Genomic DNA, 26,098 nt, shown 5'->3' with positions numbered 1-26,098 from the left:
AGATACCCCTGGCCCATCAGAAAGAACCGGAAGTCCTAGGCGACTCCCTGTGTGGGGTCCTCCTTTGGTGGTTGCCCCGGGTCCTGGGTGAGTTGCTGCACCTGTGTCCATCAGGGGAGATCAGGGGCCGCCAGAGCTCCTGTGGGTCCAGCTCAGAAAGTGGACACAGTGGTACATGGGAGGTTTCGAGCCCCTGGATGAGGGAGCAGGTTGTTTCCAAGGGTTTTCCTGAGGCGGAGCCCAGCTGGCAGCATCCTGGGGGCAGGAGCCTGGGGGCTCTGCCTGTGATGGAGGGGTGGGGGGAAGCTGCCGCCCTGGCAGAAGCCTTCCGAGTTGCCAGACGGGCTGGTGAATTTTGACCTCAGTGTGGAAACTGGGGGGTGTGCAGGGTGACTGGACCCTATGAGAGAAGGCAGTTCAGTTTGGCCTTTTGAGCTGTTGGCTGAAGCTCACAGACCCTTGCTTTTCTGCTCCTGGCTGCCAGAGGTTTGGGAGCTGTGTTCTAACTCACAGGGAGCCCGGTTAGCTCTCGGGATGGGGTTGGGGGTAGGGGTGGTGAATGGGGAGCTGTTTCTTGTCTCTCCCAGAGCCGGCAGTAGAAGATTGAAAGGCGGTATGAGGGAGAGGCCAGGGCAGGCCCCTACAGAGCCTCTGAAGTTATACTCAAACTGTCATGTGAATGTACATTTTGTTGGTGAGAACAGTCATAGCTTCCAGATGATGCCATGACCTTCAGAAGACAGAAGCTACTGAGAGGGGCGAACTTTTATATCACCCTTAGCAAGGGTCCTCTTCAGTAAAATAGGATATAGCTTCCCCAACGTCAGCCTCCCGGGGCATACCCCATACTGGGCCTTCCAGCCCCAGACGAAAGGAAGACACTCTGGCTCCACCCTAAGCAGGGTGAGGGACACTGCATGTCCAGTAGCCCTCAGAGATTCTTGGTAGCCCGGATGCCTCCTGGTCCCCCGCTCTGTACATTTGATGGAGGTCTCACCTTGCACTAAAGTCAGACGAGAAAGCCACCCTGAGGCAGGCAACTGAAATCCTCCCACCCCAGTGAGAGTAGGAGAGCCATGCAGGGATCCCTAGAGGTCCAGGCCTATTCTCAGGGTGGGAAGGGTCCCTGGGATATTGTCTTAGTCTGCTCGGGTGGACAGAACAGAATACCATAGACTTGGTGGCTTAAAAAACAGGAATTTGTTTCTCACAGTTCTGGAGGCTGGGAAGTTTGAACTCTAGGTGTCAGCAGATTTGGTTCCTGGTGAGGGGCCTCTTCTTGGCTTGAAGATGGTGGCCTTCTTGCTGTGTCTTCACACGCTGGAGAGGGAGGGTCAGCAAGCTCTCTGGTGTCTGTTCTTATAGGGGCGCTCATCCATTCGTGAGGGCCCCACCCTCATGACCTCATATAACCCTGATCACCTCCCAAAGGCCCTGCCCCCAAACACCATCACATTGAGGGCTAGGGCTTCATCGTGTGAATTTGGGGAGGATGCATCTCAGGCCATAGGAGATACTGTATGTATTAATATCTCAACTTTCACCGAGGAGAGCCCATTTCATTATTTCTTGTGCTGGTTAACAAGCCACTACTTTTGCCTCTAAAAATCCAGTTTCGACTTCCAATATGTTAATTAGCAAGGCCTCTGGTGTTGATAGGGACAGGACCACAGAAGCACAGCGGGGGCCACCTCTGGACTGTATCCTTCGTGACCACCCCCTGAAGGGAGATTCTTGATCAGGAAAAGTGGCCAAGCCCGGGAATGAGCAATGACACAGCCAGCAGAAAGCAACGGAAAGTCGAGAATAGACAAAGCAGGCTGGTTGCCCATAGGCGGGGCCTGCTTGTTTACTTTGCCTGATGGCTTTTAATCCAATGATTCTATTTTCTGAAGGGCCAGGCAGATAGTAGCACCCTCCTCCTCCCTGCTTCCCTCCGTGGCTGTGTTTGTTTGGCATCTCGGCCAGGAATCAGAGCCCTTCCTGCAGCCCTTTGCAGAGGCACAAATCCACTCCCGCCCTTGTTAATTGGTTGGGTTTTGACATTCCTGACAACTCTGCCCACACAGATGGTTTGATTGTTTGGTGTAACGAGAGGAGGTGGAACCCTCTCCCATTTGTCACCCACCTTCCTCCGACTGACGTGCCCTGCCCGGCCGTGGCTGAATTGTGTTCTGTGATCTCGTTATGCCTGGCACAGAGCGCGGCTGGATGCCTGCCCTGCTCGGCCGCGTTCCTCTGCTAGCGCACCTGCTCACCATCACAGAGGCTTTTATTTACTCTGGATCTCCCCCAGTGCCAGCACCTCATTCTTCACACACACAGAGCCGCCAGCCGGCACTTTTATTGGAGAGTTTGCTGCACAACCTTTATCACCATCAGTGTCGACCAGGGGCCCAGCCCCTATTCTCTGCTTAGTATTCTTGACCCACTTTGTTTCGTAAATGAATCTTCTCGAGGATGGAGGAAGCTCGGGGAGGATTCTGGTGGATGCAAATAACCCTGCGGGGACGGGGAGCAGCAGGGGAAACGTGAAGGAGGTGGTCACTGGGCCTTGGTCCACTTCCTGGATTCAAGCAGCCCCGTGTTTCCCATCTGTCAAGCGCTGAGCCTCACTCCCGTACGTGAGAGGATTCTCAGCGCTTCACTGAAGGACTTGATCTTGTGCCTTGGTTTCCCCATCTCTGAAATGGGGATATTTTCCCCTACTTGCCATGGGTGTTGCAAAGGTTTAAACGAATTAGTGTTTCTAGGTTTGGTGAGGGGCTTCTCCACGGGAGGGGACGGCACATACAAATAGCCAGGGAGGTTTTTCAAATCCACGTGTCCGTCTGCCCTTCCCAGTTGAGAATGGTTGGCTTAGCCTCGTAGAAGGTCAGGACCCTCCTGAACATGGCCTGGCTCCATGGCTGAGAGCTGAGGTCAGCGAACCACTGCCCACACCACTGTTCAATCCAGCCCAATTCCTGACTTTTTTATGACCTGTAAACCAAAAATAGTTTTTATATTTTTCAATGCTTGGGGGAAAATTAAAAGCAGAATATTTCATGACATGTGAAAATGATAGGAAGTTCAAATTTCAGTGTCCACGATTCATTTGATTGGAATACAACCATTCTTTATGTGTTTGCCTGCGGCTGCAACTTGTGTGCTACAATGTAAGTAGCACACAAGTGGTTGAGAAGTTGCAGCGGAAACCACATGGCAGGCAAAGCCCGGAATATCTACCATCTGCGAGAAAGAGAGATTCTGCCACCCCCTGGGCCTGAGCAGTGATTTTGGAGTCTGAACTTGGCGTTTAAATCTTGTCTGCAAGAGTTATGTTACCTCCCAACACCCATTTGGTTACTTGCATAATGGGACAGTTTGGGGATCCTTGTGAAGATATTAAATACGATAATGCTGGTCTATTTCCAGGTACATAGTAGGTGCTTATTAAATGAAGGTCCCCTGGTTCCTTTTTTTTGGCTCTCCTTGGAGAGATCCCTCCACCGGCACACACCCTACACTTAGTTACATCTGACCACTCAGGAAGCACTTAGTCTCAGAGCCTGCCCTGAACGGGACCAGGGAGATGAAATCAACCCCCGTGTCCTTAGGGAGCGCTTGGTCCCCACCAGATGACAATTCGGTAGACAAGGCTGGGGCAGAGCCACAGCCTGGGGCAGTGGGCAAAGCCTCAGAGCAGGTGGGGCCTGGAGATTAGCATTGCCACGTGGGCACCCCTCACTCGGTTGGGTGTGACAAGAGCAGAGGGACACAGGTGACTATAAACAATGGCTCAGAGTTCTCAAGCTCTTACTAGCTGCCAGTGCTGTTCTGGGGTTGTGCGAGCCCTGACTCATTTAATGCCACACCACCCTGATGAGGCAGTTACTGTTATCAACCACACCATACGGAGGGGTTAATTACAAGCTCGAGGGGGGCCAGGGTCAAGCCCCAGGCAGTGGGCTCCCAAGCCCAGGGTCTTGACCGCTGGTCTGCAGAGCCGCACCGTGGGGTCCTGCCCTTGACCACCAGGCTACAATGCTTGGACCTGGGCCTGGGGGCAGTGGGGAGCAGTGGAGGGGTTTAAAGAGACGGTGCTGTAATCAGGGGTGTGTTTTGAAAATCAGAATCTCTAGGCACACAGTAGGTCTTATAGCAGGACACTGTTATCTCCCCAAATGTCACCCACCCTTAGGACACCATCTTGCCCCATGTGGTTAGAGCTTCAGTGGGATTGTCTGAAAATAGAGGCAATTCCAACACATGCAGGCAAATCACCACACTCGGGGAAATGGGGGGCAGCCTGCTGTTTACTCTCGTACCCCGTGGACATAATCGCAATGGAACAGAGATGCGTTGGCCCAGCCTTGCCTCCCAGGTTGGAATCTTGGTGCTTTCCTAGCCAGGTGACCTTGGGCAAGTCATTTCACTTTCTGTGCCTTGGTTTCCCCATCTATCAGACTGGGATAATAATGGTACCACCTTATGGGGGCAGTCAGGAGCATTCAGTGAGATGATCTTGTACACAAAGTTCTTAGGGCAGCGCCGGCACCTTGGTAAGTGCTCAAATGGTAGTGTTATGTAGTTGTTACCACGGCCCCATCTTGAGTGCCATTCCTAGGACGTGGCAGGAAAAAAAGCCCACTGTGTGGTTGACAAGCCCAGTGCTGGTATGTTTTGGTCTCCAAAGCCAAGAATTTCTTGACTGATCGCTGATGAGGTAGAGAAGAATGTCCAGGATCTTTGTGTCCAGCGAAAGGGCTGAGGGTCAGTTGCGTCCCACACTCCCTACACACACACACACACACACACACACACACACAGATTCAGGCCTAGGAGGCCAGGCGAGGGGCAGCCTGGGCTGGGGACCTCTACGGCCGGTGACTCTCCTCCCCTCCCACAGAACAGAGTGGACCTGCTGGAGCAGGTGACCCAGGAGCATGAACATTTCCAGCTGAGCGTGGACGAGTTCCAGCTGTGGCTGAAGGCGGTGGTGGAGCGGGTGCACGGCTGCATGGGGCGCAAGTGCCGGCTGAGCACCAAGGACCGTCTCTCGGCGCTGCAGGTAACCAACCCCCGGCAAGTCTACCAGAGGGGAGGGGGCGCTTATGGCTGGCGGGTCTCTGTTAGAGTTTATTTAATAGGATGGGGCTGGGAGCCAGAGTGGGGAGGGAGCGCTCATGGCTGGCGGGTCTCTGTTAGAGTTTATTTAATAGGATGGGGCTGGGAGGTCCCAGGAGATACAAACATCCCTGTACACAGACCCCACAAGAGGAGAAGCATGGGATGTGGTGTAGATCCCATGCTTGGGGCCTCGGCTGCTTTATGGAAATCTCTGAGCCAGCAGGGCATTTGGAAACCCAAGGCCGCAGCAGCATGGTCTAGACCAGCTGGGCTCAAATGGGGGACATTGTCCATGTCTGGAGACATTTTTGGTTGTCACAGCTGGGAGTGGAGGTGCTCCTGGCATCTAGTGGATGGAGGCCAGAGATGCTGCTAAACATCCTACAGTGCACAGGACAGCCCCCGACAACAAAGCGTTATCTGACCTCACATGTCAGTATGTGAAGGTAAGGAACCCTGGCGTAAGCATCTAACCTGCAGGAGGAGCTGGGTCCACTCTGGGCTTCCTGACTTGCTGTGATCCTGAACGAGCTTCCAACTCCCTCTGTAAAGTGAGTGGGTAGATTATCTTCAATAATTCAAGGACCACTTTATAATTTTTGACACAGCTCTACAGCACCTATACCATTTATTTAATATTTGTATTTAAATTGACTCTCTTTTGAAAAAACCAATGAACAGTGACCACAAAAATCTTCTATGACTTGTGCAGTTTCCCCACTATCTGAAAGTAGTGTCCCTATGGAACTGCTCATGAGCCGAAACGGTGTGTAGCAGAGAAGTGGGGCTTCCCTGGCGGCCCAGTGGTCAAGGTTCTGTGCTGCTGCTGCAGTGGGGGCGGGATCGATCCCTGGTTGGGGAACTAAGATCCCACATGCCGCGCAGCACGGCCACAAAATTAAAAAGAAAAACAAACAAACAGAAAACAAGCGGAGAAGTAATTACCTTTTCTCGCAAAAGCTAAAATCCTCTTTGGATTTCTTTCAGGTAGCGAAAATAGGTACTAATGTAGGTCTTTTGTAAGAGCAAAGTGATATACACTGTTGTGGCCTCTCCCGTTGTGGAGCACAGGCTCCGGACGCGCAGGCTCAGCAGCCATGGCTCGCGGGCCCAGCCGCTCCGCGGCACATGGGATCCTCGCGGACCGGGGCACGAACCCGCGTCCCCTGCATCGGCGGGCGGACTCTCAACCACTGCGCCACCAGGGAAGCCCCAAATTGAACTTTTGAAAAGTGTGGGTATCTGTAAAAGAATGTTCACAGCAACCTTATTCATAACAGCCCTAAACTGAAAACAACTCAGATTTTTATCAGCAGAGTATTGGATAAACACGTCATAGAATAGAATATATGTACGAAGACATTTTAGTCAATGAAAAGGAATGAAGTTCTGATATACCTGACAGCATAGAAGAATCTAAAAAACATTATGCTGAGTGAAAGAAGCCAGTTTCAAAAAATAACATATTCTATGATTTCAAATAGATGAAGTTCTAGAATCTTCTGGGATGTTAGAAATGCTATATTTTGATAACAGTGTGGACTGCATGGGCATATATATTCCTCAAAACTCTTTGAACAGTAACACTTAAGATCTATATATAGATTTTCTCAACTTACAGCAGGGCTACGTCCCAATAAACCCATCGTAAGTTGAAAATATCGTAAGTCGAAAGCGCATTTCATACACCTCACCTACCAAACATCATAGCTTAGTCCAGCCCACCTGGAGCGAGCTCAGATCATCTTCCATTAGCCTAAAATCATCTAGCACAAAGGCTGTTTTATAATAAAGTGTTGAATACCTCGTGTAATTTATTGAATACCATAGTGAAAGTGAAAGCTATGTTGGTTTACATTCACTGCCGCTGCCCAGCATCAGGAGGGCATCGTCCTGCATATCACTAGTCTGGGAAAAGATCAGGATTCAAAATGCAAAGTACAGTTTCCACTGAATGCACATTGCTCTCATACCATCGTAAAAAGGATCGTAAGTTGAACCATTTTAAGTCAAGGACAGTCCGTACTGTACTCCATGTAAGTGGCACTTCACTAAAAAAGTGAAAAAAATATTTTGGAGGTATTTTAAATAAAACAGACAAAAGTGTTTACCGAATTTTTTTTTTTTAATATTAGAAGGCAATGAACACTGATTTAAAAAGAAATTTTATATCATTGTCATAAATGGAATACCAATACTCATTCATAATTGGTAGATAGCCATACAAATAGATGTCATGAGGCCAAATGGCGTCGCTAGGTTCTATTTGCTCCATACTTTTGCCAGCTGACGGCTTCGAGCCTGAGGCTGCCTCCGTCTCTGTTAAAAAAGCAAGATTAACAAATGTCAGAGAGTGTTAAAGACAGAGAAGTACCCAACAGAGACTTTCCCCTTCACTTAATCACATGGCTTGTAAATGACATGGTAAAGGAATCACATCCCGAATGTTATAAAGGCAGACGTGTACCCCTTGGAAAGGTGCCTTGGGTCTAGCCTGGGAATAGGAATTACCGTCGGGCATGACGCTCCCAGCGGTCCTGGGAAATGCAGCACGTGTTTTCTTTTTCCCTTCGGGTTTCTTTCCCACCGCCTCCCTGCTTTAGGACATCGCCAGCGACTTTCCCAGGGGCGAGGAGTCTTTGCGGAGGCTGGAGGAGCAGGCCGGGGGCGTCATCCAGAGCAGCTCCCCTCTGGGTGCAGAGAAGATCACCAGAGAACTGGAGGAGATGCGGAATGTTCTGGAGAAGCTGCGTGCACTCTGGGAGGGGGAGGAGGGGCGGCTGCGGGGCCTGCTCTGGTCCAGGGAAGCCTACGAGCAGCAGAGGAGGCAGCTGGAGGCCGAGCTGGCAGAGTTCAGGAAGGGCCTTCAGAGGCTGGCGGAGGAGGACCTGGAACCCGTGGCCAAAGCAGGGACCCAGGACGAGCTGGTGGCCCGCTGGAGACTCTACTCGGTAAGCAGTGTTTGGCAAAGCCACGGCCCAGTCCGGGTGCCGTGTGTGCCTCGGGGCATCCTCTGTGCAGTGGGGGGATCTCGCTAAGTCTCAAGCACACTGGCTCTGGTCTTCCTGGATTTTTGATAATCTCAGTGCCCCGAGCATAGTAGACAAATTGGTTGTTTGTACCTGTTTTCTGGAAGAGGAAACTGAGGCCTGGAGAGGTTCCGTGACTCGCCCAAACTCACACTTAGCAAGTCCCCAGTATCACATGATGAGTTGGTGGGTAAATAAGAGGTGGACCGGCTCCAAGTTTGCCATTCGCTTGCCTGATGGTAGGATGTGGTGAGCACTTTCCGAGCACAGAGCAGGGAGTGTGAGGTCAGAGGCAAGGCTCTCAGTGTAGAGAAGATGAGGAACAAACATAACCAGGGCTCTTAGGAGGCCCAGCAGGTGATGCCCATCCTGGGGAGGGTGGGGGCACTCCAACCCAGACACGGTGTCCAATCGGAGCACCCTCCCCCTTCCCCACCCGTGTGCACACTCGCGAGAGGTTTGACGTGAGGACAGAGAGATTTTTCAAATAAGGATTAACGCCCTTCTGCAGTCCTTTATTTACTATATTAACTCAAAGGGCTAGCTTGTCAATTCCATTAGGAGAAAGATCTAAAAGGAAAGCCCCCAGGTCCTACCTCCACTCCAGATTGTTCTGTTTTTTCCCCTCTTCTTTCTAATGTTTGCTCATATGCAGAAATATTTGTGTGTAGGTAGAAACAAAGCATCCACGCTCTTTAACATCACTCAGCCTTGTAGGAGACCAGGTTCACTGCAATGATCAACTTTGTACAGAGGGAGTTGTTTCCCTTGTAGGATTGTCTGCCTTGGCACAAGGTAGGGGTGGTGTGGTGTGGTGGTGAAGGGCGGGGACTTTCAGATCAGACTGCCCGGGTTCGAGTCTTGGTTCCTCTCCTTGCCGATTGGTTGGCTTTGGAAGAATTACTTTTTTTTTTTTTGGCCACACCGCTCGGCTTGCAGGATCCTAGTTCCCCCAACCACGGATTGAACCCCGGCCCTCGTTGGTGAAAGCGCGGAGTCCTAACCACTGGACCGCCAGGGAATTCCTGGGGAGAATTCGTTAAATCTCAGTTAAATGTGACATGGACGTGATGATGATGAGACCTGCCTTCCGCATTCCTTATGAACCTGTGAAAACAAAAGTGCTTAGAACAGCACCTGCCAATAGCATCGGGACTCAGGGAACATATGGCTCTTAGCAGGAGTTCTAGGTGAGGGCCAAGGTCAAAGCAAGCAAACTGGCAGGGATGGAGTTTGGGGAGGGTAAGGCCTGGAAAGCCCTGCCAACACTCCCATGTCCCGACAGCCGCCACCCGGCCACGCCCGGCTATGTTTCAGGAAGCCTTTCCCGAGGCAGGAGGCAGACCACATCCCTACAGGTGCGGCCTGTCCCACCCGGTTCAAGTGTCAATTATGACCAAGATATGACTAGCCGGAAATCAGTGAAGGGGAATTTCAGAACTTGTTCGAAGATTTCTGTTCTTAAACTAGCGTTTAGTGAGAAATACTCCTGCCCTGTACTCGGTGCCTTGTCAAGCGGGGGTGGCCCCGTTTTACCCCCGAGGGACCAGGACTGATCCAAGGCTGCGCAGCTGGGAAGGGCTGGAGGTGGGTTTCCAGGCCAGCCTGTGTCCTGCCGGAGCCCGTGCGCTTTCCACTCCCCCGCCCTGCCTCCTACCAGCCAGAGTCAAGGTCAGCATCAAACTCCACATTTCCCGGGATAGCAAGAAAAGGCCGCATCCGCAGTACCTGAACGTGGCTGAGTGGAGTGGTCGGGCATGCTGGGTGGAAATACCCTCTTGCTGACAATAACTGGGTTCACGGAGCATCTTCAGGTCATTGTTTCCTTCAGTGCTGAAGGGGCAGGTTAAGGGCCAGAGGGCCCTGCTCCAATGTTAGGTCCACTATTTCCCAGCTCTGCAACTGTCAGAAAACTCTTGGCCAGAGTTTCCTTGTGTATAAAACGGGGACACGGAGAATTACTGTCTAGGACCATGGCGAGGCTTCAATGAATGGGACCACAGGGCACTCAGCACGTCGTCACTGTTCCCGAAGTATTAGTTATTTGTATGGTTAGGTGCTAGTCGATGGCAAGGCTGTGAGGTAGGCGATGATAAAGAGAAAAACCTGCTCATCAAGAGCAAATATGGGGCTTCCCCGGTGGCGCAGTGGTTGAGAATCCGCCTGCCGATGCAGGGGACATGGGTTCGTGCCCCGGTCCGGGAAGATCCCACATGCCGTGGAACGGCTGGGCCCGTGAGCCATGGCCACTGGGCCTGCGCGTCCGGAGCCTGTGCTCCGCGACGGGAGAGGCCACAACAGTGAGAGGCCTGCGTACCGCAAAAAAAAAAAAAAAAGAGCAAACGTGTTTGGGGTCACGGAGCGGGAGAGCAGGGGCTGAGCTCTCGGGGCCCCTGTCCCTCCCCTGGGGGATCGTTTTCCCCCAGGCTGGCCCACTTCCACAGGATATGCTCACCCCGGTACACACACACCACCATCCCATCTCGGAAGCTCACCTGTCCCGTCGGGTGTTGTCTGTTGCTGCAGGCCACGCGGGCGGCGCTGGCCGCGGAGGAACCTCGGGTGGACCGGCTGCAGGCTCGGCTGAAGGAGCTCATCGTGTTCCCCGAGGACCCGCAGCCCCTCGCGGGCAGCGTGGTCTCTGCCATCCAGGAGCACCAGAGGTACCGGGCGGGCCGAGGGTGGTCCTGGACCTCATGCTCAGGGCCTCTGCCCATCTGACACCAGCTGCAGAGGGGACTTGCACCGTCTTGCTCCCTGATAACAAACAGTTCTTGTTCTTATCAACGACTGGCCATTATAGGGTCTCACTGGGCTCAGGTACTGACCCCCTTTTCGAAGTATTTTCCATTCTGCTCCCAGAAAGAGGCCTGAACTTTGCTTTTCTCCGTGCTATGTGGCCTCTTCACTTATTTCCATCAAGTCTCCTTATGCAGCTTCGCACGGGGGATGGGTCCCCTATGTAATGGCCGAAGGGGAGGGCTTTTCACTAGGCCAGCATTGTGCCCCACTTGCTGATGGCCGTGCTGATGTAAGCGCTGGACCTGACTTCAGACCAGCCCCTACCTCCCTGTCCGCCCATGGGTTCGGGCGCGGCTAGGTCTCCAGCGTCTTAGCCCAGCAAAGACCAGCAGTTCAAATACCCACCCTGTGTGGAGCTGGGCACAGTGTAAATTCAGGATCGGTACCTGTTTTTACTGCATGAGGCTCAGAGGTGTTTGGAACACAGCCCAACTGTCCCTGCCCCTGTAGCACTTCTCATCCTCCTGCCTCTGATGCAGGGGTTTTCCTCGAGAAGGAACTCAGGGACCTCCTGCCTTGCCAGGTGACTCTCACCCCACGGTGTGCACAGGCCCTACATGTGTACACCCAGAACAAGGGCCTGGGTCCTCCACAAGATGCTGAGGTGGTGGTGAGACTGAATCTCCTGTGCATAAAGTGGGCCGTGGGAGCGGGTGGCCGAGGGCTCCCTCCCCTTCGTTGCTCCCGTGGAGGTGGTAGGCGCTGGTTATCTATGACTGGGTGCTAGACATTATATCTGTACATATATCTATGTATTTTTTTGGAAATGTAGTCGATTTACAACGTTTTGTTCGTTTCAGGTGTATAGCGAAGTGATGCAGTTATACATATATATCGTTTCTTTTTCAGATTCTTTTCCATTATAGGTTATTACAAGTTATGGAATATAGTTCCCTGTGCTATACGATGGACAGTATATTGGAAAAATTATCTGTAGAAATTATTTGGGCCTCAAGTAATGGCACCCTACTCAAGAAAGTATTCTGTTTTGCTTCCGCGAGGTGCCTGGGGGCAGGCGGTACCAGCCTGGGGGCCCCATAATTCCTCTTCCAGGCTTGACTCTTTCCCTGGTCCAGAAGCTGGGATGCAAGTCGATTCGAGGACTGGCTTACCTCCAGTGCCCTTTTATCTGGGCAGCACAGGCCTCAGGGTCCCAGCCCAGTAGTCCGTAGGAGAGGAGAGTGCCCGCCCTGGAAGCAGCACAAGCTGGGCGCTCTGGGTTCTGGGCAGCGGCCTTGCTCTTCCTGGGCATACTGACCCGCTCTCTCCTCTCTCGGTTCCCCCTCCACGGTGCTCACAGCATGAAAGCCAAGAGCAGCAGACTGCGTAATGCCGCGGGCGTGGACCTGTGGCGGCATTTCCAGCGGCCCCTGCAGGAGCTGCAGCTGTGGAGGGCTCTGGCCCAGAGGATCGTGGACGTCACCGCCAGCCTGCCGGACCCGCCCTCCATCCACACCTTCCTGCCGCAGATTGAGGTCCGCATGGCTCTGTCGGGAGGGCTGATGGGTGCAGCTGGGGGAGGCCACCAGCCAAGCTTAGCGTTTCAGCCGACCCCGCAGGGACAGGCGTGTCTCTGGGTCCTCCAGATGTCTGGGTGGAGCCCACTGTACCCTGTCTGGTGAGTTCTAAGTGCACAGGAAATGTCAACACTTGTAGTTATCAGCGACAAAAGTCACCGTCAGTTCTTGGGAAGGAGGTGAAGCCTGGTGCCTGGTGTGGCTCCAGGACTCTGCACGGATCTGCGCTCAGCCCTTCTCTTTAGGACCCTGCTGCAGGCAGTCCTCAGGTGGAAGCCTGAGCAGTGCTGAGAAACAGCAGGGTGTCAGGCCATTACCTTTATTGTGTGTCAATTGGGCTGCATGTGACAAGTGACAGGAAACCTGATCAGTGGTGGCTTAAAACACAGAGACGGGACTCCCCTGGTGGTGCAGTGGCTAAGAATCCGCCTGCCAATGCAGGGGACATGGGTTCGAGCCCCGCTCCGGGAAGATCCCACATGCCACAGAGCAACTAAGCCCGTGCGCCACAACTGCTGAGCCTGCGCTCTGGAGCCCGCGAGCCACAACTACTGAGCCCATGCGCCTAGAGCCCGTGCTCTGCAACAAGAGAGGCCACCGCAATGAGAAACCCGTGCACCGCAACGAAGAGTAGCCCCCGCTCACCTCAACTAGAGAAAGCCCACGAGCAGCAACGAAGACCCAACGCGGCCCAAAAAATTAAATAATTAAACAAACAAACAAACACGGAGACTTTCAGGTTGCCCCAGAGCTGGCTTGATAGCTCAGCAGTATCTTCCAGGACCCAAGCTCTTTCCAGCTCTAAACCACGTCTGCCTTCATGGCCCCAAGGTGGGTGCCACCACTGCAAGTGTACATCCCCACCGTGTATTTGAGCTCATGCTGTATGGCTGTATATTCAGATACTTTCAGTTGACACATATGAACTTCTTCTCAGCGGCCTTTAAAATGGTTCAGTAAAGCTGTCACTTGAAATGGCTGCAGAATATTCCATGTCATTTTTTTTTAAAGTTTCTGCACTTAGATTGTTTAGGTTCTTTCCAATTTTCACTGCCATAATCAGCATATTTTGATTATCTATGTACATGGATTTCTGTTTCCATTGCTAGCATTCTCCTCATTTTACTGATGAGGGACTGGGGCCAGGGAGAAGTTAGGGAGCTTGTTCAAGGTCAGGCTGCTCAGGAGAGCAGAGCTGGGGGCAGAATGGTGGGTTCTAGACTCTTGTCTAATGTTCTTATCCACGTCTTCACTCTGGCTGCTGAGAATAGGTTTGTGAGGCGTTCAGAACACTTATTATCATTTGACTGTTGAGAAGAGCAAATGCCCCAGAGGGGAAGCCACTTGCTGGATGTGACACAACCATTAAGTGACAGGGCCGGCTTCGACCCAGACCTGTCTAACTTTCCCCACTGCGTCACAACTATATTTCATCCTGTCCTTCCCACTAAGGCAGAAAGCAAACCGGGACCTCCTCGAAGCAGGAGAGAGGTCCTGTCTTTCTAGAGTATGACCCAGGACTCCCAGTGTGGGAATTTCACGGAGCAGTGGGTTGGAACACTTGGGGCCAGGACTTTGGTTTATTCACGTTTGGACGCTGTTTGCTGGCTGGGAGTATGTCTTTCATCACTCCCACTGGCGCACCTGGGCGGGATGGATTTCACAGGCCAGGGCTCAAGCTGCCAGCTCTCTCTTTTCTCGACTCAGCTCCTGCATCTAGCCTCAGAGCAGCCTGTGGATCTGCAAAGCTCCAGCCAAAACCTGGGCATGGCTGGTGTATTAGTTCCCCGGGGCTGCTGCAACAAAGCACCAAAGACTGGTGGCTTAAAACAGCAGAAGTTCATTCTCTCCAAGTTCTGGAAGCTGCAAGTCCAAAGTCAAGGTGTCAGGAGGGCCTTGCTCTTCCCAGTGGCTCTAGGGGAGAATCCTCCTTTACCTCTTCTAGCTTCTGGTATTTGCTGGCAGTCGCTGGTGTTCACTGGCTTGTCGGTCCATCACTCTGATCTCCGTGTCTGTCATCATGTGGCCATCTTCTCCCCATGAGTCTTTTTTTTTTTTTTTCCACCATATCTTTTTTGAAGGATACAATTCAACACATAACAGTCGGTTAACTAATAATGGCTGAGAAGATCTGTCTTTTATGGTGTGTTCACTGTGGGTCCTGCAGTACGTTAAATGCTTTCTAGGCAGTTAAGCCTCACGGCAGCCCCGTGACCTAGGGTGTGACTACCCCTAATTTACCGATGAGAAAACCGAGGCTTGGAATTGCCCAAGTTCTCCCAGTTAGTATGGAATCCAAACTCATGATTGCAACTCCCCAGCCTAAATTCTTAACACTCGTGATATTGTGTCTGAGTCTGGCGAAAAGGGGGTGAAGGTGACTCCCTACAGCTAGAGGCTTGACCTCTGTGTAGCTAATTGCAAACCACACACCTGGGCTGGGGTCTTAGTTCTCCCTCTCCCAGCCCCATGCCCAGCTCAGCGTCTCTGTAACATCATCAGATATCAAATGGAAGGACTCTGGCCAGCTGAAGACCAAACCCCTGGCCTCCAGGGCCCCTGTGCCCTCAGTTAGAGAAGCAAGAGGTATTTGTCCCCAACAGCTTGTTCATCAGCAGGAGCCTGAAGCGGGGAACAAGGCTTTGGGGGCAGGAAGAGTGCATGTAGGCTGGGAATGTGGTCAGGGGAGGCTTCCTGGAGGAGGTGAGGCCTGGGCTGTGCAGAGTTCAGGCTGCCTGCTTAGGAGCCAGCTGCCCATTACACAGGGCTTCTGAGTCCCCTTTTCCTCCCCTCTCTGCCCGGTGAGCTCCTACACGTCACGACTTCACTCAGGTGCCACCTCCTCTGGGAAGCCTTCCAGAATTTCCTCTGATCATGATCCCATAGGCCCTTAGCCCCTTCGAAGTGTCCCATACACCAACTGGGGGATGGCCCACTGCTGTCGGTGATAGAGGATCACCGAGTAGAGGATCAGACTGGTTAGTTTGGGGTTCGGCTGCAGTGTGGACGGTCGATTTCGGGGGGCGGCTGGGAGGCAGCAGGCGGTCAGGAGCTTCTGGGGTTCAGGTGAGCACAGTCAGTGGTGGTGGATGGAGAGAGAACGGATTTCCGGAACACGTAGGAGGTAGAATTCTTGCTCAGGCTTTGGTAATAAGATGGATGTGGAGGTGAGAGAGGAATCAGATTGACCCTGCCATTCAGGGCCTCCTACCGCCCTCCTGCCCGCCCGTTTCTCCTCACGTTTGCCACTTCCTTGGAAACCAGCACCAAGGCCCAGCCTCCTGAGCAGGCACAGCCAGAACAGGTGCGCTCCTGGCCCCATCTCCAGCCTCATCCTGCCCTGCGGCTCACGGAGGCCCTGTCTCCCCTAGGCAGCCCTGGCGGAAAGCTCCCGCCTGAAGGAGGAGCTGACAATGCTGCAGCTGGAGAAAGACCTGCTGGGCGGCATCTTTGGCCAGGAGAGAGCCACGGCCCTGCTGGAGCAGGTGGCAACTTCCGTGAGGGACAGAGACTTACTGCACAACCGACTTCTGCAGAGAAAGAGCAAACTGCAGGTGAGCCCCGCTGGCGGCCCTCAGCCGTCGACCCGGCCCTCCAGGAAGGGCAGCCCTGCATCCTGACCCCAGCTCTGCCACTGGCCACCACGTGGCCCTGGACATATCGCTTTGTCCCCCACGCCCTCAGGCCCCTCATCTATCATCTGGGTAGGATTATGGCGCGATCCTTCTCACCTGTCGGCCTCCCACCTCTGCCCCCAAATTCCCTTCTTCACCGATCAAGTCGAACTGTTTTCTGCAAAGAGCTGGGGACTGTCAGATAAGAAGACACAGAGAAAAACACTTGTAAACTTTAAACCACTGGAGAGCTGGGAGCTAGTATTATTAGGGACACTTCTAAACGGCCACACGAAATCAAAGACATAACGTGGGATGTTGTGGCCAGTTTCTTTTAGGTAACAAATGTTTGCTGAGCATCTAATAATGATGATGATGAAAGAGATGGTCTCTGGGGCACTGACCAGGGGCCTGGCACCTGCTAAGAGCATTACATCCCTGGTCTGATCTAATCCACGGAGCAAACATTTAGCAAACATTTGAGGGTTCGCAGGGCAAGTGGTCTCTGTTGCAGCTTCTCAACTCTGCCGCTATAGCATGAAAGCAGCTGTAAATGAATGGGTGCGGCTGTGTTCCAATAAAACTTTATTTACAAACACAGGCCCCTGCTGGGACTTGGGGTGTGTGGTAGGAGATGTAGTTTGCCAGCCCCTGTTCTAGAGGCAGAACAACTGTTAGGTGAGGACACTACGGTCCTCAAGGAGGGGAGTCAAACACCCTCAAGGGCTCCAGGAAGGCTTCCTGGAGGGGGCGGCGCCTGAGTGAGTACGAGCCAGCCAGGGGGAGGCTGGAGATAGAGCAGCTAGTCTGTGAGTGTCAGGTTGTACCACAGGGAGCCTGAGAAGAAAGCTGATTTGTGTGCTGCCTGTTCTGTCTCCGCAGAGCTCACTCGCTCAACACAAAGATTTCGGAGCTGCTTTTGATCCCCTGCAGAGAAGGCTCTCAGACCTCCAAATCAGGGTCCGCGCTGAGAATGGGCTTCAGCGGGACCTTCCTGGGAAACAGGCCCAGCTTTCGAGGTTGCAGGTAAGAGGTCTGTCGGGCCTGAGTCACCTCTACGCAGATACTCAGCTGTGCCTAGAAGCAGCCCCCTGCAGTAACAGTAACCAGCAAAGCAGCGGCCAGCCCGAGCCAGATATTTAGACCCTCCCCTGAGAACTGACCTTTCATCTCAGATGAATCTCTGCTGATATACCTGATGGTTCCTGGCCTCAGCAAGGCCTTAAGCACCTCCAAATGGCTGATTCTTGAGTCTAACAAAATGATAGGCTGTCCTTTTGCTTACTCCATGGTTCCAAAGTCTAACGTGAATATTTACTTTTAAAGTTGCTTCACTAAGTGTTCCTAATGAGTCCAGAGGCCTTCAGTTGAATAAATGACTTGGGGATTAAGAATAAATGTTTGAAAACACACTGGACTCTACGTAGGTTGATCATGAATAATTGTTGGCTACATGAGGAGCTTGCCGGTTTTTAAAATGCACGTGAAACAACAATTATCTTTTTAAAACCCAGGCACAGCTCATACATAACTGGGAATGTTCTTTGGAAGGTATGAAAAACGATGCATTTGGGGCTTTAAAACTAAAGCTGAGATGTGATTTTTCATATTAAGAGGTGGTCATCAAGTATAAGTCCAGACGTGAGTTTGTCCCCCAGAGATGCCTTCTGGTCTTTAGCAGTTTATTTTCATGGTGTCTCAGAATGTTTTCATCTCATTTTTAAAATTCTCACCAGTCCTGAGGATGGGCCCATCAGACAGTCATATGGTGTGGTGGATGGAGAGGGGGAGCCCCACGGTCCCAGGACCCTCCCAGTCTCTCCCACTCGGAGCCCCCGCCCTGATCAGCTTCCACAAGGAGAAGCGGAAAGCGTGCTCTACTCATTCCTTCCTCTCCTGCAGGGGCTACAGGAGGAGGGGCTGGACCTGGGGGTGCAGCTGGAGGCCATGAGGCCTCTCGTCCAGGGGAACTCCCACCACCAGCACAGAATGGACCAGCTCTCCTCTGACCACCAGACCCTGCACAGGTCTCTGGAGGTAAGGGGCCGGCGGAGGGTCTGTGCTGTGACAGAGACATCGGACACTCCTGGGGACTTTCTCCCTCTTTTCTTCCATCGTTCCTTCCAACCCTTCTTTTTCTTTCTCCCTTCCTTTCTTCCCTTCCTCATTCATTCAGGAGCACCTCAATTACTGAGCACCTCCTGTATGCCAGGCAGTGTTCTGGGCTCTAAGGATTGAGGCAGCGTGAGCGGGACAGCCAAGGCCCCTGCTCTCCTGGGTTTAAGTTCTGGTGGGTAGATGGGCAACGGAGTCAGCAACAAGTTAAGCATACCATTCCACATGTGCCGGGAGGCCAAAGCACGGACCAGGCTGCACACGCGCAGCAGTCCCCATCCTTTGCGGCGGTAACGCCAGGTTGAAAGGTGGGTCCTGGTGGCCGTAAGCCCCGTATGCAGTGCCCTCTAGTGGCCACCTGGATCTTGCTGGGGTCCACGCAGGATCGATGCCCCTTCGGTGGTGGGACGGCCAGTAGGTGTGGGTAGTGGGATGGCTCCTTCAAAACTGGCCTGAGGACAAGTTGAGATGCAGGCTCCAGCCCCACCCTGACACTGATTTAAATGGCGTCCTGGGTCTGCATTTGTCACAAGTGCCCCCGGCGTGCAAAGCCAGCTGTCAGGCAGCCGCAGCTCAAGAATGCTAGTCTAAGGCAGGGTTCTCCACCCTTCCGGACCCTGCATGTCCTATGTTAATAACAAATATTCCTGACATCTTCTTTGCAATCCTGAATCATAGTGTTACCTGCACAATTTTAAAATTTAATATAACGCTTTTTCTATTATGAAAAAGGGAAATAAAAGGAGAGTAATTATAATAAAATAATGCCTTATAATAACCTATAATGGAAAAGAATCTGAAAAAGAAAATATATATATATATATGTACATATAACTGAATCACTTTGCTGTACACCTGAAACGTTTTATATCAACTATACTTCAATTTATAAAATAGATAAAATTTATTTTTGAATAAACCACTGGTGGCGCAGTGGTTAAGAATCCGCCTGCCAATGCAGGGGACATGGATTTGAGCCCTGGTCCGGGAAGATCCCACATGCCGCGGAGCAGCTAAGCCCATGCGCCACAACTACTGAGCCTGCGCTCTAGAGCCCGTGAGCCACAACTACTGAGCCTGTGCTCTAGGGCCTGCGAGCCCTAGAAAGAATCACAAAGAATCACAAGGACCTAAACTGAGAATCACAGCAAGAGAGGGGACCACAGACCCTGGGGTCTGACTGGCCTGTGGTTGGCTGAGAGGGAGGGGCTTCGAGGGTCTCAGGCTGGGTGACCAGGAGGACAGAGAATGGTTACTCTGCTGGATACAGCACCCACCTTTTGTGGAGACAGAGATGAACAAGGTCCCAGAGAGCTGAGCCATGATTGACTCACGGGAGGGGAAACAAAGCAAGACCATTTGAAAGACTTTTTGTCAAAGTATAATCATATACAGAAAAGTGAACCTCTAATTATGCCGCTTAATGCATTTGTAAAAACAAAAAAATCTGCGTTACCAGCACCCAGATCACAACACAGAACAATACCTGTCCTCGTGCCCCCTCCAGTTGCTGCCTGACACCTGCGAGTAACCCTGACCTTCGACTTGGCATGGCATCGACTGGGTTTGCCTGATTTTATACGTTACTTCAAATGAAGGCAGCATATTGCATTTTGTTTCTGGCTTCTAGGTCTCCACGTGATGGCTGTAAATCCATCCATAACGTTACACTAGGTTGCTGTGTACATTGTTCATTCTGGCTGCGGCAGAGGTGACATATTCCATCCTGTGAATGTACCTCAGTGCATTTATCCATCTACCATTGACAGGCACTTGGGTAGTTTCCAGTCTGGGGCTCTCACAAGTAACAGCACACACGTGCCTTTTGGTGAAGATATGTTCACATCTGATGGGTTACATGCAGGAATGAAACGGTTGGGTCATAGGGATGCCTGTGTTGGGTTTTAGTAGATACAGACCTATGGTCTTCCCAAGTGGTTGTACCAGTTTACGCCCAAACCCGTGACGGACGCGAGCTCCCATTGCCCACACCCTCACCCAGACCTGGTACTTTCCATAAAAGTAGGACAGGCATATAGGCACTTAAAACCAGAGTCGGTCTTTCTGGGGTAAATTCCTTGCGCTGTGCAGAAGAGAAGACCAACCCCTCATGTTCTTGGCTGGATGGGGAGCCCTGGGGGCCATCCTCCCCTGGGGCTCCGGCAAGGCTGAGGGTCCTGCAGGGTGAGGTCTCAGCCTGCGTCCCCCGGGGCTGTGCTGCAGGACCTTGTGGACACGTGCCGGCAGAGCGTGCGAGAACATTGCACCTTCAGCCACGAGGTTCTGGAGCTGCGACAGTGGATCTCCGTGCTCACGCAGAAGCTGGAGGCCCACCGTGTGGACACGGGCCCATGGGATGCCCAGTCCCGAGAGGTCGATGTCGAGGTAAGAGGGCTCTCCCCACAGAGAGATTCTGTCCCCCGCATCCCAAAAAAGCAGGTTTGGGGAGCAGAGACCCCCCCTCCCCATTACCTTACTCTGTGTGTATGTGTGTGTGTGTGTGTGTGTGTGTGTGTGTGTGTGTGTGTGTGTCCTTCAGAAGCTGCTGGACGAATTCCCCGCAAAGGAGGCCCAGCTGCCCCTGATTGAAGCACGCGGCCGGCTGGTGATGGAGAAGTCTTCTCCGGAGGGGGCTGCTGTGGTCCAGAAGGAGCTTCAGGAGCTGGTGGAGTCTTGGGGGGCCCTGAGGCTGCTGAGGGGAAGCCTTCTGAGGTGAGAGGGCTCCCGGCTCTGCGCCTGGTCTCGGGCAGCCCCCTTCCCAGCCAGGGAGAGCTCAGCCGCGCTCCTAGAACAGATGGCTGGGGTCTGGGTGCCGGGTGTGGCGCCAGCTGCCTCCGGGCATCTCCAAGCAGTTCTAAGTAGAGGCACTAAGAGCGAGGAAACGCCTCAGCTTGGGAATTAGCCTCCAGCCCCTCCTGGCCTGGGCCTCACCTGCATCGATGGGTATGTGCACCTTGATGACAGTAACGTGAGCCTCTAGCAGGAAACTGGAGCTGCAGGTGCCCTGGGGAGGTTCTGACAAACCCGAAGGACAGGCGTGGGCTTGTGAAGACCGGAAGTCGGCTCCCACAGCCTGGTGCCCTGATTCTGTTCCTTCTCCCGTGACCCGGGGAGTCCCCATCCCATCACCACGCTGACTGGGCTGGTTTGTCTTCTCAGCCTCGTCAGGAACCGGCAGCTACAGAGGGTGGAAGTGGATTCGGGGAAGAAACTGATTTTCACCAACAACATCCCAAAGACTGGGTTTCTCATCACCCCCATGGATCTTATTTTCCGACACCACCGTCAGGTGAGTCCGTCTAGTGGGGCTTCCGGGGAGGGACCAGATCCCCAGTCAATTGATGGTGGGAAGCTGTCTCCAGCAAAGTCCCTTCCCTGCCTGGGGCCATATGCTCCGCTCAGGACTGGACCATGTCCCATCTCAAGTGAGCCTGCCCGGTAGTGGCACAAGAGCTCCCTGTGGAACTCTGAGACCCAGGGGTCCCCACTAGGGAAGGTCCCAGGCATCCCTCGGGCAGACAGGCCCTCACCCTCAGAAACCCCAGCTACTGCCTTTGCAGGGAGGAGTGTCGGGGTTGGAAGCTTCCTGCTGACCCCAGATGCAAACGGAAAGCACACAAGATGGGTACGTTTTGTGCCCTAAACTGTATTTTGTAAAAAGAACTAACCTATCTACATAGTATCATCCATCCCTTCCCTTGAGTGGCTTTAAAAAACGAAACCGCGTTGAAAAGAAATCCATTCCTTTTTCTTCAAAGACAACACGTCCATTCAGTTGTTTTCCCATTCATTCTTTCACTTCCCCATCCAGAAAGCACTTCTGACTGTTACTATGTTCTGAGGACTGTGCTTGGAGCTGGGACACAGCTGTCAATAAAACAGAGACACTTCCAACCCTCAGAGAACGTAGAATCCAGCACAGAGCATGTGCCACCAGATCGTGTTAAAAGATTCTGATTCAGCAGGTCTGGGCTGGGGCCCGGCACTCTGCATTTCTACAAGCTCCCAGGAGATGCTTAGGCTCCTGGGCCTCGGAGCACGTTTTGAGGAGCAAGGAAATGGGAACCACAAGGCAATAGAATAAGGGTTTACGGAACATGCGTTTCTCGGAGGCAGAGGGGCCAGGCGCTATGGCAGCCTGTTGCAGAGTGATGTGACCTGGGGTAGCGAAGCCCTCCTGGGAGAAAGAAAATGTCGGGGGATCCTCACGGCCGAGTGGGAGTCAAGGAGAGGAGTGGAGGGGGTGCATCCCACGCAGAGGAGGCCATGTGTGCAAAGACGGAGGGAGAGGGCACCGGCGCCAGGGGCCGAGAGCTCGGAGGATGGGGCAGGTGGCACGGTCTGCAGAGCCAGGCAGAGCCAGAATCTGAGGCTCTCAGGCCACATCAAGAGTGTGAGAGGCCACTAAAGTGTATAAGTGAGGCTCAGCTGAGTGGCCTTGCATTTTAGATAGATCACTCTGGCCGCATAGCCTGGAGGGGGACAAAAGTGGCAGAAGGTGACCACTGTTATAGACATTCTGGTAAGAGATGATGCTGGCTGTCTCCAGGAGACCAGGGAGGTGACAGTGAGGAATGTCCTTGGCCCCTAAACATGGCCACATTGAGTAGAGATGCATTCCTCATCCCCCCCGACCCCTAGGTGTCTCTTATCACCGTTTGGGCATCCTTGGCCCCACCCCTCTGCTCAGATGGAATCCCCAGGACATGTGGCTAGTGGACTGTTTTCAAAAACGCTGATGTGTTGGTCGTGCTGTACCTTCCCGCAGACAAATGTGCTTCAGGAGGAGGAAGCCAGCTGTGAAGATTTCTCCCAGCTCCTGAGGAGCTTTGAGCACTGGTTGCAGGTGGATAATTCCAAGTTGGTTAGAATCATCGCCATGAGAACTGCCACCGCCAAGGACCTGAGGACCAGAGAAACAAAACTGCAGGTTTGTTCCCAAGGAAAGGCCCTGTTTCCGAAGGATTTGCCCCTAGAGATGTGCTTGTCGCCAGGGAGTTCTAAAAACAGGAGCACATACATAGCCCTTGAGCTGTTCTGGCTTGTGTATAAATAATAGTTTTTAAAACTTTTTTGCCTCAGGGCTTCCCTGGTGGCACAGTGGTTAAGAATCCTCCTGCCAATGCAGGGGACAAGGGTTTGATCCCAGGCCGCGGAGCAACTAAGCCCGCGTGCCACAACTACTGAGCCTGCGCTCTAGAGCCCACAAGCCACAACTATTGAAGCCCACGCGCCTAGAGCCCGTGCTCCGCAACAAGAGAAGCCACCGCAATGAGAAACCCGCGTGCAGCGATGAAGACCCAACGCAGCCAAAAATACATAGATAAATTTGTAAAAAAAAAAAAAAGAAGAAGAAGAAAACTTCTTTGCTTCAAATATTTTAGAAGAACCATCCATTCATTCATCTCTTCATTCAGCCTACTGCTGTAGCCCCAACTTGGAAAATATCACCACTAATCACAATTCTTTTATCGGTTAACTCTTGCTATGGAACAAGCCATCCAACAGTTTGTAGCTTAAGAGAGCAACTGTTTATTTAATTCATGATTCTGAAGTTTGGCAATTCAGACTGACTGAGGTCAGCTGGGCACTGCTTCTGATCTTGGCTGGGTGCCCTTATTTGTAGACCAGCAGGGTGGCTGTCCTCTGGAGCTTGGTGGGCTCTTCGAGATGAACACGAGGTGCACTACACACCTTTTATCCTCCTGCAGGGCAGCCTGGGCTTCCCAGAACAGAGGCAGGGTCTGAGAGAGCGAGAGAGGGCATGCAGGGCCTTTTCAGGCCTAGGCTAGAAACTGGCACATCGTTTCCCCTGCATTCTGTTGGACAAAGAAAGTCACGAGGCCGGCTCAGATTCAAGGGGAGAGAAAATAGACTCCACCTCTTGATGGGAAATGTTGCAAAGTCATATTGCAAAAGGCGTGGATGTGGCAGGGGGCTGGAGGGATAATCCATCTACCGCAAATCTTTCTCCTTCTCCCACATCGAGTTAGTCGCCAAGCCCTTCTTGATTCCACCCCCTGGGTTTTTGTCGTTTGTTTCCTCACTACCACTGTCTTAATCTAGGCATTTATCATTTTTGACCTTGACTATGACAATAGCGTCCAAGCTGCCCTCCCTCCTTCCTGTTGGGTCCGCATCTCAGTAATGGCTCATTCTGTAGCCAGAGTGACCGTTCAGAATCCTAAATATGACCTTGTCTTCCCCCAGTGAAAACATTTCAGTGTAGAGTTCAACCTCCAGAGTTTATCACGCAGGGCCGTATTCTGTGGGCTGCCTCTTAAGTGAAATCTGAACGGCTCCTCCGGACCAACCAGGTGGGACCTCCTCGGCCATTTGGAAGGCACACGTGACCCTGTCTTTCTCCCTCTAGGAGCTGGAGGCTCGGGTACCAGAAGGTCAGCATCTCTTTGAAAACCTCCTTCGTCTCAGGCCAGCAAGGGGGTCCTCAGATAAGCTGGAGGATCTGCGCTACCGGTGGATGCTCTACAAGTCCAAACTAAAGGACTCCAGCCACCTGCTTGTACGTGCTAAGGATGCACAGGTCCCAGGCCCTGGGGAGACATAGCTGGGCCCGCATCCACTCTGCCCCATGCCTCCACAGAACAGGCTGAGGGGACCACTCAGAGAGAGGAGACGGAGACTCATGGGTCCTAGGCGCGTGACTTGCAATTTGTCATTTGGCCCTCCTGCCACCCATTGAGGCTGGAGCTCCAATAACAACGGCTTTGCTACTTACCAACCTGAAACCGTTATGTGCATCGTCCCATTCAGTGCTTACAGCAGCCCTCTGCCAGAGTAGTTGCATTTCCAGCCTTCAGAGTGGGGCTGAGACTGAAGAGTTAAAAAACTCACCCAAGTCCACATGGCTAGGAAGGGGCAAAGCCAGCACTAAACGCACCCTGGTGTTGGAGGCATGACAGAGGGAACGCTGGAGTGGGACCTGCGATCTAGGCCCCCTCCTCCACTAACCTGCTTTGTAACATTGAGGAAGCACCTTCCCCCTAGGCGCCCCCAGGTCTCACACAAAACAATAACAATAGCTAAACTCATAACAGCCTTTATTAAACGCTATGTCCTCATTATGGTCTTATAATGAAGGCACCGTTATTATTCCCTGAGAACTGATGGGGAAACAGAGGCACGGGGGTTAATCCAAAGACAGGGTGGGTGGCCTCCTGGAGCCCTTTAGGCCCTCAGACCCCAGACTCCAAGCTTTGGGGCTGCAGCTTTTCTGGCCCTGAAACAGCCATGTCGGCCACTAGGTGTCACCCCAGCCCCAGCCAGGTCAGCACGCCCGTGGCCCTGGCCCAGGGCTTCCCAGACAGGATCCCCACCTGGGCCCCATGCGCGTTAAAAAGCTCATTAAGTTGAATCACCCGCTGGTTCAGCCTGTCCAGATGACCACAAGTTTTAAAGAAACACTCCCCTGACAAAATGAATATTCCATTACAGGCTCTGCTGGGATTTGAGTTTCACTCACTTAACTTCGTTTTTTTTTTTTTTCCCTTTTCCTCTCCTTACCTAAAATAACAGACGCAGAATTCTCCAGGGGAGCCGACTGGATTCCAAAAGGTACGGTGTCTGCCATCTGCTCCACACAGCTATAGGGCAGGGCATTTGGAGGGTTGCTGGGCCTGTGTTGCTGGGGCAGGACCCCTGGGCTTTCTGGAAGGTTCCATGAGGTCTGAGGGACGTTTCTGGGGAATCGGCTCTGGGCTGCACTGTGCTGGCCCCCCGGGGGTCCTTGCTCTCAGGGATGCACAGTGTTCTCAGCTGTGACAGGACACGGGAGGAGTGAGCAGGGACACTGCTGTGACAGCAGTCGTAAACTGGGACGGTCCCAGGAAACCTGGACCACTCCGGGTCACTGGACCTCGCGACCACCTGAGTAGTAGACGGGCATCCG

At 52.7% G+C, this 26,098-nt stretch overlaps 1 protein-coding gene across 5 annotated transcripts in view; it reads left to right on the top strand.

Annotated features, from left to right (window-relative positions):
• The window catches only part of SYNE3 (spectrin repeat containing nuclear envelope family member 3), a 95,215-nt gene that overhangs the window by 52,748 nt on the left and 16,369 nt on the right, over window positions 1-26,098 (top strand). For 4 of the 5 annotated variants that reach the window (XM_024758629.1, XM_024758656.1, XM_024758622.1 and 1 more), the window contains exons 5-17: window positions 4,892-5,053; window positions 7,716-8,063; window positions 10,668-10,804; window positions 12,244-12,418; window positions 15,832-16,014; window positions 16,957-17,100; window positions 17,977-18,111; window positions 20,413-20,574; window positions 20,729-20,901; window positions 21,349-21,478; window positions 22,958-23,119; window positions 24,563-24,712; window positions 25,726-25,764. In XM_024758629.1, the coding sequence (XP_024614397.1) occupies window positions 4,892-5,053; window positions 7,716-8,063; window positions 10,668-10,804; window positions 12,244-12,418; window positions 15,832-16,014; window positions 16,957-17,100; window positions 17,977-18,111; window positions 20,413-20,574; window positions 20,729-20,901; window positions 21,349-21,478; window positions 22,958-23,119; window positions 24,563-24,712; window positions 25,726-25,764 (2,100 nt within the window). The remainder of the gene's footprint in view (window positions 1-4,891; window positions 5,054-7,715; window positions 8,064-10,667; window positions 10,805-12,243; window positions 12,419-15,831; window positions 16,015-16,956; window positions 17,101-17,976; window positions 18,112-20,412; window positions 20,575-20,728; window positions 20,902-21,348; window positions 21,479-22,957; window positions 23,120-24,562; window positions 24,713-25,725; window positions 25,765-26,098) is intronic. The other variant, XM_024758638.1, reaches the window with a different exon arrangement.

The sequence above is a fragment of the Neophocaena asiaeorientalis genome, unplaced genomic scaffold (assembly GCF_003031525.2).
Source record: "Neophocaena asiaeorientalis asiaeorientalis breed wild unplaced genomic scaffold, Neophocaena_asiaeorientalis_V1.1 scaffold476, whole genome shotgun sequence".
NCBI lineage: Eukaryota > Metazoa > Chordata > Mammalia > Artiodactyla > Phocoenidae > Neophocaena > Neophocaena asiaeorientalis.
The sequence above is the reverse complement of the archived record's forward strand: the minus strand, read 5'-3'. Positions and strand labels throughout refer to the sequence as shown.